The sequence below is a fragment of the Dermacentor andersoni genome, chromosome 3, assembly GCF_023375885.2.
Source record: "Dermacentor andersoni chromosome 3, qqDerAnde1_hic_scaffold, whole genome shotgun sequence".
NCBI classification, from domain to species: domain Eukaryota; kingdom Metazoa; phylum Arthropoda; class Arachnida; order Ixodida; family Ixodidae; genus Dermacentor; species Dermacentor andersoni.
This window is the reverse complement of record NC_092816.1, coordinates 94,710,124-94,727,396: the sequence shown is the minus strand read 5'-3', so window position 1 is coordinate 94,727,396 and position 17,273 is coordinate 94,710,124. Positions and strand designations below refer to the sequence as shown.

Sequence of the window (17,273 nt, the reverse complement as noted above, 5' to 3'; positions counted from 1 at the left end):
ACGGGCCCATGCATGCGTAGACAGTGCAGCATAGCACGCGTCGAAACATGCCGTAATCTCGGTGAACAGCTCCTCTGTTATTGCACGCTTATCTTCCTTATCGCTGTCATCTCGTCGTTGCGGGACACGCAAAAGTGTCTCCCATTGGCCCTTCCAACAACAGACGTTTTTCTCATCGATGCTGTCGCCTGGCCTACTATGCCTTTGCAGCTAGCACAACTTTTAAAGCGAAAGCTTTACTGGCCGCAAACTTGCGATTTCACTGTGGCGGTGCTCTGAGGAGGCACATGATGTCAGACCGTGTTCCTCGTCGTTGCACTCGCCTCCGCTCGCTTCGCCAGCTGCGTTGCACGCGTGATAACATGTCGGAGGACTGAAAAGGAGAGTTCGCATGCGCTGCAATTAAAGTTGAGGCGGCAGTATGGATGGCGACAGTCCTGATATGCAGGAGGAGGCCTGGAATCGACAATGGAACGAGATGAAGAGGAAACGAATCGCCAAGGAAACAGACGAACAGCGCGCCGAACGACTGGCTAAGCGCCGCAACATAGCTAGACAACCAGACTAACCTGGACTTGCAATCAAGATTAACCAAGGCTAACCATGCTATGCCTTAGCTTTCGCTACGTATATCCTGGCTTAGCAGACTGGAGGCGTAAGTGTTAGCTGCTGAGTTGGTGACACAGAGCATCAACCAGACAAACACGGAGCTATTATTGCAGTAATTAAGTGTATTCTACTTTGCTGCTGGTGTATATCTTTTGCAGCGTGTTAATTGTGAACACGTGGCCTCTTTAAATTCTTTTTGATAAGAACAGCCGCGGGACACAAAAATGTCTAAAAGGCATTGTGGTTATACAACTTCTCAGAAGATCTCGCGACCAGCTTCCACTAACCTGGTATTACGCAAATGCCATTGTGTATACAGTCGAATCTGCTTGTAACAATATTCAAGTGCCAAGAAAATCCCATTGTTAAAACCGATTATTGTTATAACTGGGTTGCATGAAAAAGGCGTAAGAGATTTTTTATTTTATTTCCTGCTGCCAGCTTGATTACCAGGCTCTAGGCAGGAGTGGGTAGTAAAAAAAAGAAAAATATGCGTCGAGTAGTACAGAGGTACAGAGATAGTGGGTATACACCACAAAATATGTAGGACAAAATATTTTAACAGCATGTGAAAATTGAGAAAGAGCTTTATTTTAATAAAGAAAGTAGGATATCGCTTGTAGAAGTAACAAAAAATTCAAAAGCCCAAGTAGAAACATTGGCATGGTAGAAAGCACCACGGCACATATAAACAGCAGCAAGTAGACAACACTTCATCACAAAGAAGCACTAAAAGAACAAAAGCACAATCGGTCGAGGTACATATGCATTCCTGCATTATTTATATATGATGAACATATGAGATGAGCATCTAACAGTTTTAATTCAACAGAAAAAAGTACAATATAACCCACTTATAGCACTACTGGTTTTAACAAGACTCAGATGTAACTGTGAGCAGCCCTGGCATTGTGAACATTTTTGTGTGTTCTATGGCAAAACAAACCATTTACTGCAATGTTCCCATGTTGCATTGCTGGTTATAACAATTAGATCTCACCACTGCGTGCCTGTGCCGAAGAAAAGGAAAGCAGAATCCAGGAACACAATAGAGGCTAGAGCCACCACCACCTTTGGGCCGCACACTATGCACAGCACGCCTATGTTGCATTGCTCTGTGCATTGTCTCCCTCGTGCACCTCATCTTCCTTCCACTCCTTTAATGTCGGCACAGTTGAGTCCTCTCATGTATCGGAGGGTTGTGAGGGTGCCGGGAGAGGGGCACCTGAGACCAGTGATGCGACAAAAGCGTGCTGTGTGGTGTGTGGCACACGGGCAAGTCTGACAGTTCTCTTTTTAAGGCGAACGCTAAAGTGGCTTGTAGGCTGAAAAATTGACCATCCGGCATTATGGCACCAAAATTGATTATTGTGCACTTGAACCCTTGACCTTCGGTGTTAATTAAGGGCAAGTTAACTAAGACACAGTAAGGATAGTCTTAATTACCATGGCAATTAAGGCGCTCAAACGCACCTTTGGTGGGAGTTGGAGCCACAACCTTTGGTGTTAAGGCACAATTAAGGTATAGTTAATCAAGTTACTCATGCTCACGACCTTTGGTGGGACCAGAATTCAATGGCACCGAAATTGCTGATCAGAGTCGAACACATGAGCTTTAGTGTTAAGGTGAAGTTAATTAGTAAGGTTATAGTTAATTAAGACACTAAAACGCACAACCTATGGTGGGAGTTGAACGCATGACCTGTGGCATTAATTAAGGTAGAGTTGAGGCACTTGAACCCACGACCTTTGTTGGAAGAAAACAAGTAATAGAGCATAACAACGCATTAGAATGAGAATGTACAGTAATTTAGTGAATATCTCGTGAGTGCGCAGGCTTCTGCCTTCATCCTCTTTAGCATATGCTAAAGTGACTGTCAATATTCCCCCCCTCCAGGGATTTCTAGTTCTTTTTTCTTTCCGTGTGCACCCAGTAGCCAGATTTAATTGTTATAACTGATAACTTGGCATGAGAGCATTGTAGTCAGCAGCTTGTTTTGCCATAGAACACATACAAAAGTTGATGGTGGTAGACCAGCTGCTCATTGTTAGAATCGATATATTGTAGAACTGGTATCATGTAGAGGGGGTTCGACAGTACCAGAATACCGAACATGATAAAACTCTCAATTGACTGCTCGATGCTGGCACAGTTTAGGCTGCTTGCCACTTTGCTTGAGAAATAGGGACAGTGCATTTTCATGGTCACTGCAAATTCCTGGTTCTGTCACAGGCTTGTGGCTGATAATTTTGCAGATTTTTCTTGTAGTGAACTACAAGAAATGCACTAAACATGCACTAGTGCCTGTGTGTGTCTCTGTTCTTCTTCTACATCCTTGTGTGTTTTGCGGTACAAGAAAAATGTGCAAGACATTACACCAACAAGCCTAAATAACTACACTTGTGGCTGATCATTGCACACTTTTGTAATTTTACAGGAGACGGTGCTGGTGTGGGCAAAGGTCGAACCATTGCCGGGATTATTTACGAGAACTACCTCTTGGGTCGCAAGAGAGCAATCTGGTGAGCAGGCATCGCCTTCCGTCGTGGCGCGTAGTGGAATTGCATATTTAATTGCACTGTTAAAGGTATATAAAGAACGCTATGTAGCTCTTTTAGCAAGTACCTGCTTTGATGTGCATGAAGCCTGTAGTAAGTGTTCCAGAAAAAGAATACAAGAGGGTGCTTTAATCATATGCCAAATTGTAAGCAGGAGGCCAAGATCCAACGGAGCTACATTGTTAGTACATTCTCTCCGTAGAGCTGTTGCACCATTTTCTTGCATGTGTGATGATGCAGTGCTTGTATTGGCAATGGAGCGACCAATCTCGTTTTGAGGCTTGTTTGATTAAATTTGCCCGTTTCTAATTACCCAGTTTTATAGGCACCACATAAGCAACTAATGTGCCCCTAACTCTATATGCACACCTGATCTTTATAACAAGAAAAAAAAGTAAGATACTTCCAATTTTTATGATCAGAAAGCCTGCTAATTTATCTTCGCAAAGAAAAAATTTAGACCAATACAATGTAGTGATATTATACCAATTATCATGGGGGACGCGGATTTCGCATCGCGAAAAATGGCAAAAAATTTATTTTTTTAAAAGTACATTTTCGGTTTCTATAACTCTTTTTCAATCTGATTCCAAGATATCACTGTAAGCCACGTAGAAGTGGTCTAAAAAATTTGTTTTATACGCCAGTGTGACAAAAAATTTCGTGAAAATCAAGAAAGAAGGGCATTTTTCAAGCCACAATATTTCCAGAACAGCGCAGCTGAGCGCCGCCATCTTGGTCTCGCTAGAAAGCACATTTATCTGTCTTCAAATTTGCCGCTTCAGCTACCTCCTCCATACAGAGACAAGCACACAAAAAGCAAGTGATTGAAGGTCATGCCAGAGTCTGCGATTGGCCGCACCCTCCATGTGACTCCGGCACGGTTCGCCTTTGGTGCGGCGCTTGCGTCGTTTGCTCGGCTCTTTGCACCTCATGAGTCAGGAAGTCTTCACTCGCCGTAATCTCGACGTGTCAAAGCAAGTGCTACGCTGACATCGCAGTAGCGTAGCCGATCCCTACGTTTGTGGACGTCTCAGACCGATGGCTAAGCATACCGAGCATCGGCGACGCGGACATCATGACCAAGGTTCACGTGGCTAAGCCTTTCAGCACTCGGTGTTTCGGAATTCACGACCAAGCACATCGCACACGCAATCCTCAGACCCGCTGCTAAGCATTTCGTGCATAGGAGTCTCTGACTCAGCGACAAAGCACGTTGCTAGCGGACATCTCGGACCCTCACCTAAGCATTTTGTGCATCGGCGCCTCTGACTGCGCAACTAAGTACGTCGAGTGTCGACTGTTTGTTTTCATGTATTCCCTGAAGTGTGCTTGAGGGTATGACAGTCTTTAATATCTTGCTGAGAGCTTTATTTTTCTTTCTGCGTGCTAATTTGGGAATGACAAGTTCTAGTGCAATTAGTGAAGGTGAACATGATGTTCTGTGTAAAAATAACTAAATAAAGTGGTTAAAAAAGTTTTGGAACTGTTGTACCCTGTACTGCTCTTTTGAGCAAAGATTAAAACTACAGGCAGCTCCCTGGCATGTTTCGTTACAGTGCCAGGTTTTCCACAAGCAGAACACATGTAACATTTTGTAACTTGAAAACTAGTCAAGGTATCGTAATGGAACTGCATATTTCTTTAGAGTGTGGCTGCCAAATTTCGTTTCTCTAGGTCTAAGAACAAAAAAGTTAGCTCTGATCCTCGCTTCCGCCCTGAAGGGGAGACGCTTCTCGAAACAACTTGCTTTTTATTACTTGCACAGCCGAATTTCCTTAATTCGAACTTCTGATTCGTTGTGTACAGTATTTACTCGCATAATGAACACACTTTTTTCGCCCAAAAATATGCACAAAGTTGGGGGGTGCATTCACTATGCGAGGTAAAATATTGAGCGTTGTTTCGCACCCAGCTCTAAAATAGTCAATTTTGCCCAAAATGCAAACCATTGATTGAGATAGCAAATGCGTAGACAGCTATACAAAGTAAGGATACAGTCGCCGACCGTTTATTCGGACCTCACGGGGATTGCGGAAATGTCCGAATAAACAGGTGTCCGAAAAAGCAGATTAAGAAAAAGAAAATTAAATCCTTTATTTCCACGCACTTATTCGGGCTCGGCAGTAGGCTTGAAGAAATCGTGAATGTGCCGTTGCACGCTGTTCCGTTTACGCGCAATCAGATAAGCCTGAATCTCGGAGAGGGTCGTTCGGTCACTATAGGCGGCTGAAAGCACAGTCACTGCTTGTGCACGCTCCGCATGCGACAGCAGCGTAGCACATGGTGCGTCATCTTCCGACTCGCAGTCATCGTCCGGCGGTGCAGCAGAAACCTGACGAATGATCTCGCCGTCGTCGAGTTCTGCGCATGTCAGTACAGCAGTGTCAGTGCCTGTGAAACTTTCAAATGAGACGGCGTCCGGAATCGCAATGCAACCACTGCGCAGGTCTCGGCAGAACATTTTCTGTGTCAGTAGGGAGCACATCGGAAGGCGACAAATCTTAGGCCTCCCGGCACCCGCTTGCCGGCATTTCCCAGCGAAGTCTGCGCGGGCACTGTCAGCGCCATTAGACACTTGACGCGATGTTTCCGTGCGCCGCGTTGGATCACCGAAACCTCAACACAGCACACAAAGCAAACACCACCGTGCCGACACCAGTCGCACAAACGAAAAACATGGCCTCCTCGCAGTGTCGTGCACGAAGAAACAAATCAGCTGCCGGATTGTCTTGACATGGCTTACTAAGCTGAAACCGGAACTGCTGTAGAGCCACTCTATCGAACCAGGCAGAAACGATGATGATGAGCGGGGATTTCTGGTAGCGCCACCTCGTGGGGCAGCAAGGAGGCTCTGTTCAAAACAAAAATGGCCTTCAGCAAGTCGAACTATGTGCCGGTCAGAGTCGGTGCATGATGCTCTCGATCGAGTTGGCTCAAGGAGTGTCCGAAAAATCAGACGAGAGGTTGCAACGTGTCCGAACTTTCGGCAGTTGTTATACATTATTGTCTATGGGAAGAATGGCGGTGCCGCGAAGCTGACCGAATAATCGGGCATGTCCGCATTTTTGGAGTCCGGAAAATCGGTCGGCGACTGTAGTAGTTTTATCAGCCGTATAAACTTGCGAACATTTGCTTCAACGCAAACTGAGTGGCGAGAACGCAGCATGCACAAAGGCATAAGCCGCCATCGACTCGGCCCTGATGCAGATTGCTTCGAAGTTGGGGTGCAGCGCGGCCGTCCAACGCGCAGTTGCTGCCGGAGTAAAACGCCGCAATCGTTGGTGCCCCTCGAGCATGGTTGTGCAATACGCAGTTGCCAGAATACAACGCCGTTGCCCCTCACCTCCATTCTGGCCCCGGGGCCTTTTGCATGACGAAAGACTGCGCGCGTGATTGAGCCACGATTGTCAGCTTCCCTCGTGCACTTTCACTCACACCTACACCTTGACGACAAAATGTGCCTGCAGCATCCATATATTTGCTATACCAATAAAAGTAGGAGACACAGTACGATTCAGTGTCCGACACGAGGTTAAACACAATCGCACCTTCTGAACGCCATACCAGATGCCGAATCGTACTGTGTGTTATTCTACTTCAAGGCAACAAGTTCAGGGTGCTGTCATTATGAGAGAAAAAGAAAAAAACACACTTCTTGATTGGAAAAGTTGGGCTGCATTCATTACGCGAGTGCATTCATTGTGCGAGTAAATATGGTGTTTCAGTGGGCAAAAACGCCCAGTAATTCACATGTGCAAGCATTTGCAATGGTTAAGTCGGACATACCGCTCTTCGACAATGCTCTCAGCAGCGCGCCAAATCACGTTGCGGCAATTCCGACCAGCACTGCTCTGACTCCACCATAGAGGAAAGGCTTAGGAGAGACCCCTCAATGCCACGCGCCGAAAAAAAAAAATTGTGGCGTATGTTTTACTTTGTCTCACATAGCGCCAAAATGCACGCCACGGGACGGATTGGTCTTGGGTTGAGTTTTCATGGCTGCGGTGGAAAGCGAGCTGCTAGAGGAGGAGACCAATAAGAGTGGCCTCCACAGTGACGTATGCACGTAAAACTGGTATCATGCGGACCCTCCAGACTGCTCTATTCGTACTCGCATCGGGTTCAGCCGGACCACTTGTTTTGGTTAGCTTAATTAAACTTATTCTCGTTTTTTTTTTTTTAAACAATGACACGTCTAAATCGAGACTCCCCAATGGAAAGGTTGTTGAGACGGTGCGCAATATCCAACTCTCTACGGCAAAACAGACACTGAATACAAGGATGCAAAGGTGACGCCCAGTACCACGTTCTCCTTGTCTTTTGAACACAGCGACACCGCAACGGAAGGGATCGCACCAACTTGATTATGATCAGTGGCAATGACTTCGATATTCTTGATAAGACGTTACTTGCATTAATAATGCAGGACAAAGAACATAAACACAGCGCCGATCTATCAGCAGACAAAGCAAAAAACATGCGAGCATGCAGAGAAAAGAAGCAGTAGCAGAGGCCCACTCCGGCCACGGCAACCCCGCTGCTTCGATGGCAGTAGGTGGCAGAGGTAATCACAGTGGAATCTCGATGATACGAATCTCACGGGGTCACGAAAAATATTCGTATCAGTCGAAATTCGTATCATCGAAACAATTAAAACTAGCTAAATTATAAAGAGTCGGGGATGAACTCATTCAGGCACACGTACGTAAAAAGCATTTATTTCTTGAAGAAAAAGTCTCTAATGTCCTTCTGCCTCCTTTTATTTGTCAGGTAACTTAGCAGACAGTTCAAATCCATAAAAACGCGTGCACGTGTCGTCCGCGGCCATAGCACGCCTCAGAACTTCGAGCGCATGCAGCGTTTCAGCCGCCAGTGGTGGACCTTCGCTGTCGCCCACGTCTAACGCAAAGAACGCGGTCCGAAACACAGCAGCTACTCCGTCCGATGGCACATGGTAAAGGAGGAAAAGCACAAAAGCAAGAAAAGCGTCACTGCTTCAAACTCTTCGCGGCCTCCGTGCTGTCCGGTGCCACGTCCGCGCCTCCACACCAAAAGAGAAAGGGAGAAATCGTGTGACTGCGCGCTGTTCTCTTTCACGGCCGTCGGTGGGTGGTGTCAAAAGCTTTGGCTCATGCTTGCGGTCGCGTCCGTCCGTGTGCTGGAATCGTGCCAACTGTGGCCTCTCCTCCGCACAGCGGCGCAACCTCCTCCCCTCCTTAGCAACTGACGTGCCGGTGGGGGACGCTGCTGCGCATAGCAACCGTGAGGTCACACAGTAGCGGTAAAATGAGCGCGCACGCGTCGGCCATGCGTCGGCAGTGGCAGCTGCACCGCCGCTCCTTCGCCAGACGTCTCGTTGCAGTCGAGTGAATGAGAAGCATGGCTCCGACGCGGCCCAGTGATTCCGCGCCAACCGGTTCGGAGAAGTGGCAGCGCACGCTGGATTCCCACAACACGAAACGCCAGAAGAACAACGAGCACATGCGACGACAAAACATGTCACCAGATGCGAAAGCAAGGGAGGGAGAACGGAAACTCCAACAGCGACTGATTAGATCGCCGGGTACCAAAGGCAGGGAAGCAGAACGAAAGCGGCAGCAGCGACAGGCGATATCGCCGAACACCAAAGCGAATGAATTGTAGCGCAGACGGCAGCAGCGACTGGCTTTCGCCAAGCACAATTTAGAATTTCCAGTCTTCGGTAATTTTGGTATCAACTGACGCGGGTCGAAAATTGATTCGTAACAACCGTTCTCTAGCATGTTGCAAAGTAATGAGGCTCGGCCGGGACCACAGAAAAATTCGTATCATCCCGAAATTCGTATTAGCCGTGATCGTATCATCGAGATTCCACTGTAGTGCCATCCAGCAAGCTGGCGGGAAAGGAAATCCGCCTTCCCTCGTAACTCCCTCATCTTCGATGGTCGTCGTGTCCGTGCCTCTGTGGCAGCGCTGCCACCTCGGCCGGCTCGGCACCAGCTTAGCCCGCCATTATTGGGAAGTGAGGGTTGGCCGACATGGACAGTTTTGTGGTGCTCGCTCGCTGTGTGCTTATGCACCGTAATATTTCACGACTTGCGCCATTTGTGAATTGCGCTATGGTACACGAATTCTTCAAGAACAAGTCCTTCTTTTAATTAGAACAAATCGGGCCCCTTTAAGTTCAAATTATCGTTATTTGACTGTAATAATACTGTTGATAATAAACTTTAATATAATGAAGTACAGTTGACTCTAGTTACCATGAACCGTAATAATCCAGTGAGAAAGGGCCGTGGTATGTTTATGAGAATGCGGCACTTCGATGTTGAAGGCAATTGCAACAACCACCGAAACATAAAAAAAAGCTAAATAAATAACTGAAAAAATTAAGGTAAATAAAAGAAATTGTGATTACACAGTAATCATACTACCACGCGGCATGGTGCTCTGCTGTCCACCATTCCTCGCACACTGGTAGCTGACAAATGGAATGATTAACAACCGGCACAACGGTGGGGAGCAAGCAGTGCCGATCGCTAATCTTGCCATTTGTCGGCTGCTAGCCTCATGCATCTGGAAAACAGCAAGCAGCAAGCCGCTGTGCAGTGTGGTAGTGTGATTACCTATTTCTAACAAATGGGAAGTTTAACAGCTGGCACAGTGGTGGGAAGTTGGCCGACTAGCCAGCTTTGGGAACCACCATTATGCAACACTTTAGATTCTTGCTGTCCCTTCTATGTTTTGACACCAACAGCGAGGCTGATGAAGGTGGAGTCTGCGGCATTGCTCACAGCGGCGAATACTGCAAATGGAAAACATGGCATCGAACAGCAGGATACTTGACAGCGAATGTCAAAGCAGCTAGGCCTAACGACAGCACAATACTGTGTCTGCCAGTGATCATCGTGTGAGAGCCCTGGTCCGAGGCTGCAAGATAATCAATATGGCGGCAGCAGTGGCTTCAATTGTTGCCGTTTTAGACCTGCAGTCACAGCAAAAAGTCTGAAAAGTTGGATGGGAAAGGGTTCGTGTTTGAAATTTCAGACGTCCCTTGATGATTGGTTCTATGGGGATACGTAGCAGTGCTGCGAAGGCGTCCGAATTATTAGGCATGTACAAAAGGTCTGTCATTGGCTGTATAAAAACTATCGGTTATGAGAACGGAATTTTCTAGACACTTGAATATTGTTATAAGTGGATTTGACTGTGTGTAAACATAGTTACTTTTGCGTAAACACAGTTGTTCTGATGTGTTGGGGCATAAATATTTGGCAGCAGTGGCTCATGCCATTGCAAGCTCAATATTTATGGGTATAGACCTGATTTTTTCTTCCTTTTTTTTTTGCTCTTTAGGGTAAGCGTGTCTAATGATTTGAAGTATGATTCCGAACGGGACCTGCGGGACATTGGTGCTGGAAAAATTGAGGTTCATTCTTTAAACAAGGTAGGAATAGTCAAGATTCTCTCTTTTTGTATGCATATTCACACTTCTACAGTGAGCATCATTACGATAAAGTCGCCTTTCTAGTAAAAAGAAAAGAATGACATAGCGTGATTTCTGTTTTCAATGTGTTTTGGGAGCGTCACAGCAGTGAAGAATTTGCAATACATTTACTGGTTTTCCAAACTAATTTGCTCATTCCCGATCGCACAACAGAATCTCTTTGAGACTAATGTAAATAACACCTGTAAATAATTTTGTCTAATCGAGGCCACTAAATCTTCAGAAACTGAAGTTTCCTGAACTGTTCCGCTTATTGCAGAATTATCTTTACATCTCAAAGGTAATCTGTTGTATTCTGCTTTTTTCTATAAGAAAACACGCATAATAATGCTTGTGCATTCTTTATCTTGCAGTCTTGATCCACATGTGCTGAATGAGTGCTTGCACTTACTTGCAGAATGGTGTATCTTGTATCTATTGTACAAAAAGTGGGTCCACGGACTTTCTGTCATGTAATTGATTCAAGCACTGTTAACATGCTTTTAGATATAGCTTTTCTCTTATCAGGAAGCATAGATTAAATGCAAAACCGAAGTCGTGACTTCAGTTGCAGGAGTTCTAAACTACCAAGGGGTGTTTTGCTATTGCAGTTCAAATACGCGAAGATCTCCTCCAAGGTGAATGGCAGCGTGAAGAAGGGCGTCATATTTTCCACGTACTCGTCTCTGATTGGTGAAAGCCAAAGTGGCGGCAAGTACAAGACACGACTCAAACAGCTCCTGCACTGGTGCGGCGACGACTTTGATGGAGTTGTATCCTTCTTCGTTTATTGGTGTTTTAAGTGTACTTAAAGCATGACTATGTGCTGTGTGGTGTGTTATGCATGGACATTTGTGTTTGAAGGCCATAGACAGCCATTTTATTATTATTGCACACCTTCTGACTCTCCGGAATTTTTGTAAAGTTATTGAATTTGGGCTCGTTATATGGACGTTGGGTCACATTTTATGAAAAGTAAATTCTGTTCATAGAACGGTTGTCGGCCCACAAACCTTCCATTGGAAATCTCCCGATAGTGAAAGGAGGCAAAAGGGTTACTTTCTCTGAACAATCGGATCGGAATGTCATCTCTAAACAGCTGCATCTCAGTACAAAGTACATATGCTGCAGCATCCGCAGTGCTTTTGAGCAAGGGTTTGCACAGATTCACAGCAGTCCAGAGCATGCTGTGGCAACATCCAGGGAGCTTCTGTCTCGGTCTACAGTCGCCAACCGATTTTCTGGACCTCGCGGAGACCGAAAGATAGTCCCAAAAATCTCAAGTCCGAGAAACTCATTCCACCAAAAAAAGTATGCTGTATTTATTCGAATCTAGGCTGATAGTTTTTATCAAATAATCATATTCCAAACTCTAGGGTCGGCTTAGATTCGAGGATTTTAAAAAACGCACCAGTTTTTCATTGAAACTACTAAATGTGCATAGCTAGTGCCATCTAGAAAAGTCAGTATCACAGCCGCTACTAGCCATGCCAGTAGCCAACCATACACAAGCGAGGTCACCATTTTGACATGTGTCGTGTTGGCCGTATCGGTGTGCGGCGTGGTGTTATCGCGATGGCACCAAGCAGGATATGCCACTACAGTGCCGCTTTCAAGCGGAAAGTTGGGATAGCTGCAGAGGTATATTTGAACCTTCAAGCCGGGCGGTACTTAGGCGTCGACGAGAAAAACGTCTGTCGTGGAGGGGACAACGACAGCAGCTTTTTGCGTGCTGTAAGAGTTGTCGGACGATCCCACCGCTGTCAACCAGATGTAGGAGTCGTCGGACGATCTCGCCGCTGCCACCATTTGAAGGAGTTGACGGTCGTAGAGAGGAACTCGGTGAACAGGATTTATTTACATTACTTACATCTTAGACAAGACATACATCGACAGTCTAGCGTGACTCCCAAATGGAGCCTGCAAGACGGCGCATACAGCAAACATCTTACGAGCACACAGCTCACGAGTACATTTCGAGCATGACAACAAGCACACAGCTCACTACGACGAGCACGACAACGAGCACCCTCAAGCAGCCGACAATCGCTGCTTATAAGCACTCCACTCGACGTCATAGTTCGACGTCATTTAAGGGGAGATGTGGGTCTTAAAACCAATTTTGTTAATTTTAGTGTGAACGGGATGATATTTAACAGTATTGTTCAGTTCTTTCTGCTGATTGCAAATATATAATTAGATTTTGTATATCTTCATTAGAACAAATGATGCAAAGTTTTTAATACAGAAATTCAATCAATTTCTTACGGGACTTTTCAAAAACTTAATTTTGTCAAAAGGAAAAACAAAGTATATGGCCAGAACGCCAGAGAGTAGCTCGAGCCGGTGATGCTATTTTTATTGTTCTCAGTGCAATTATAATGCAAAAATAACAGATGTAAACATAATTCAAATATTTCTGCTAATTTTCGTTTGTATTTAGTGGCAATTAAAATTTAGCCGGCAGCTTTAGAAATAAATAAATAGCATCACCGGCTAGATCCATTCGACACAAATATATTGATACCAAACATTTTGCTGGTACTTCGAAAGAACATATGAAGATCCCCCGTAAGGCAGTGTGCGGTGTCCAAAAAAATGAAGCTGAGAAAAATGAGTTTGAACTTTCAGTTCACTGTAACTTTTAATGGGCTAACAATATGGCAATATTAATTGCACCACCATGTAGCCCTGTCTTTCAGCAACAAGTTCATGACATATATATGGCCATTTTGCAAAAATAACATTGAGATATTGGTTGCAAAATCATGCATAGTCATTGAAAGCAATGCCAGAAAGCTAGCACCATGAGCTTCACATTCCTATTTTAGTTCCTTGTTGAACAGAAGGCACACAAATGGCATCCCTATGCAAATAAAGTTGTGCAGAGTTCATGGCCACAACAAAATATGTCCTTTCCACAAAGTTTACGGCTACAACAAAAAATTGGGATCAAATCCCAGTGGTGGTCGCCACATTTCAATGGAGCTGAAATGCAAGAAACTTCATGTGCTTGTGTTGTAGCGCTTTCCAAGTGGTCAAAATTGGTCCACAATCAAATCACGGTTTTGGAACGTAAAATCCCAGAATTTAAATTGTAAAAAAAATTTATATCTCTTGCACACTCTCACAATTGTGCATTCAGCAAAAGGTCACACCTATACCTATAAATGCCCAAGACTGTAGGCAGAGTCTGTTGGTGGCTTGTGCCTCTTTGCAAGCTTGTTTATCAAAGCATTTCTGTTTTTGTGATCCTTGTTGGACATGTGAACCTCCGACGATCCTTTCGACGATCCTTTCGCGCATGCCACACGTGGAGCACTCCAGCACAAGCTTGGCACAGAGCCCGTACTCCTTGGCGGGGTCCTTCGAAAGCATCAGCGTTTTCTTGGCGCACACGGGACACGGCATAAGTCCAAGAAAGTATTGCACCACGGATAAATCCACGATCGCAAGTTCCGTTCCGCTGTCGCTGACGTCCTCTTTCGTGTCAACACCCAGCAGCTCCAACTTTCGCTCCGTTGCAGACTGCGACGCCGGGCGCGTTTTCGCCTTATCGGCGATCGCTGCGCGCTTGCTTCTTTCTTCGGTCGTGAAGAAAACGGTATCTACACGGTCTGCGCCAACACGCGAGGCGTGGGTGGACCAAGTGTTGATGCTAGACGTACTGGATTGCAGCTCGGAACTCGATCCGGCAGAATCTTCAGGCAGACCAGCAGCCGGCAACTCCGGGTACACGACAAGCTTATCAGTCTTCTATCGCGCATTCCACGGCCGCCATCGCGCCTTGCCGAACGCTTGACGCGTAGTAATCTTCAGACGACGATCTCCTCCAGCCATTCAGGCAGCGAAAAAGACACTTCATCGAACGTTGTCGAGAAGCGAGCGGCGCGATGAAACCACAGGGACAAACACGCAGCGCGCACGAGAGCGACCAGCCTGTCGGGAACGCGGGAATCGGCACTCAAACGGCGCCGGACCAATAGGAGCGAGGCGCGCGGGGGGCGTGCGTGCTTTGACCAATCAGCGGCACGGGCGCATCCTTCAGAAATGACGCGATAGCGTCGGTTCCTCCTCACCTACGCCATCTTGAACCGACGCAAAATACGCACAAAGAAAGCAGCTTCCAAACAAGCTCAAAATGGCGCCCGCCGGCCAACGCGTTCGCAAATGACGACGGCGCGAAGTTCGAACATTTTTGGCGATTTTTTGCTAATTCCGCGGCCACCGTGGCCCGTATAAGTGTGTTTTTTTATTATTTTCCGATTAAATTTAGGTTCTAGATTTCGCGGAGGGATTCTTGAATGTATAAACGTAGCGAAAACGCACTTTTCCGAAAATCGACTTTTTTGCGATTTTTTGTCATTTCAAGACCCGCGTCTCCCCTTAAGATGACCCGCCCTTTTGGAGGAGGCGGGCTCACATACACATGTTGCACAGGTTTCAGTGCCGCACAGGTGTAATGGTCCGGAGCCGACGTCAGAGGGGCTTCGTAGAACTCTGAGCCATCCCGGGTGACACGGCCGGGTAGCACATTGTCTGGTGTCTCGAAAAGCTCATGGGGAGGTTCCGCCAATCACCTCTCCTCGAGAACTCCCCTGAGCTGACCTCGCGCCACGTGGCTGCCGGTTATCCGCAGTTCTCTGAAGTGTGCCCCGTCCGGTTGGATTGGAACACGTGCAGCGGGCTGAAATAGCTGCAGGCCGATCCTAACAGTGCGCCGCAACGAGGATGGCATTTAGCGGACCAAAGAAAGGCTGTCACCACGAAGTGAAGACAGGTTTGGCCGACTTTGTTCGGATGCAGAGAGCAGCTGCCCTTCCAGTGACAACAGAAGTGCTCCAAGCGAGGGAGCGAGGCCTAACACCAAAGGACTTAAAAGCCAGCCGGGGCTGGCTTCAGAAATTTATGAAGCGCTTCAGCTTCAGCCTCCGACGTTGCACTACAATCACCCAGAAGCTGTCAAGCGGTTTCGAAGAAAAGCTGATAGCTTTTCAGCACTACGTGCTGCGAAGAGAGAAGCGGCAGGCTACAACCTTGGGCAAATCGGCAACACCAACCAGACGGCTGTGTATTTTGATATGCCAGTGGCGTACACCGTGAATGAAAACAGTGCCAAGGAGGTGGAGATGTGCTCTGCGGACTACGAGAAGCAGTGCGCAACCGTGATGCCGTGCTGCACAGCTGATGGACACAAACTCCCTCCTTATATGATATTTAAAAGGAAGACACTGCCTGCTCGAGAAACTTTCCCAAGAAATGTCATTGTGTGGGCAAATGACAACGGGTGGGATGGTGGAATAGTGGGTTAAGAATGTGTGGCGACGGCATCCAGGAGCCCTTTTGACAAAGAACTCGCTCCTTGTCGTCGACTCTTACCGTGGGCACTTGACTGACAACTTTAAGCAATGGCTTGCTGAGGTGGCGACATGCAAAGTTTCTCATTCTCAGCCAGCTGCAGCAGCAGGGTTGGCGTTTTCTAGGAACCGACCGTCCTTCTCCAGCCTCTTGGTGTCACGATGTCTGCTGCGGCGACCGACTGTGTGAGGAGGACAATACGCCGAGTCGGCAACTTTCCGTTGCGGGAAGGCCGAGATGAGTTCGATGAACCAGGCTTTGTTACTGAACTTGCCAGCGCCGACCTGGTCTGCCGTGAGCGGGGGAGTTTCCGAGGGAAGGTATATGGTGGCACCTTCCCAAGCGCCCTTCAAGACGTAAGCCCCAAGTGCTGCAAAGCCCGTCTGGCCTCGGGGGCACCGAAAGCGGTGCTTACGTGTGTGTGTGTGTGTGTGTGTGTGTGTGTGTGTGTGTGTGTGTGTGTGTGTGTGTGTGTGAGCCCTCCTCCTCCAAAAAAAGGCGGGTCGACTACGTTGATGCTGGACGCTACGAATCGGCGGTGAACTGCCATTCTTCCCTCACCTAGGGATCTAGGGAGGACAGAATGTTTATAAGCGGCTGTTTGTGGGCTCCTAGGTGTGCTCTGTGATCGTGCTCGTGAGCTGTGTGGTCGTGCTCTGTGCTGCATGTTTGGAGCTTCGTGCTCGCATGCTGTATGCTTCGTCTTGCGTGCCCCATTTGGGAGTCACGCTAGACTGTCGAATGTATCTTGTTCTAATGTAAAAATATGTAAATCCTAGTCCTGTCCTCCCAAGTTCCTCCCTTCGACCTACAACCCCTACAACTGGTGGCAGTGGCGAGATCGTCCGACATCTCTGACACAACGTGAGGGCTGCGCTCGCCCAAGCGAACACAGACCTCGCTGTCATACCAAGCTTCATGACAGGCCGTTGCAGCCACTTGATGTATTCATCAGCAAACGCGTACTGGTTGACTGACGAAGACCACATGCTAACGGCAATGGGCCGCATCAAACGTGCATCGCTATTGCAGCTGGTGGGCTGGGTAGCTGCAGCGTGGGACGACATCCCATGTACTTTGATCGTGTGCGCCTTTAAAAAGTGCAGCATATCTAATGCGCTTGACGGTACAGAAGATAGTGCACTGTTTGAAGATGACAGTGACTAGGAACACAGCGACGAGTCTAGCAGTGACAATGACGTTGAATGAGCTCTGCATGTTCAGATTCAATAAATGCTGTTTGCATTTTGTGAACGCTGCCCTCGCTTTTTTTGTTCGG

At 47.0% G+C, this 17,273-nt stretch overlaps 1 protein-coding gene across 2 annotated transcripts in view; it reads left to right on the top strand.

Annotated features, from left to right (window-relative positions):
• The window catches only part of sno (strawberry notch), a 100,789-nt gene that overhangs the window by 22,033 nt on the left and 61,483 nt on the right, over window positions 1-17,273 (top strand). For both annotated transcript variants that reach the window (XM_055076505.1, XM_050189104.2), the window contains exons 6-8: window positions 3,048-3,132; window positions 10,507-10,597; window positions 11,248-11,409. In XM_055076505.1, the coding sequence (XP_054932480.1) occupies window positions 3,048-3,132; window positions 10,507-10,597; window positions 11,248-11,409 (338 nt within the window). The remainder of the gene's footprint in view (window positions 1-3,047; window positions 3,133-10,506; window positions 10,598-11,247; window positions 11,410-17,273) is intronic.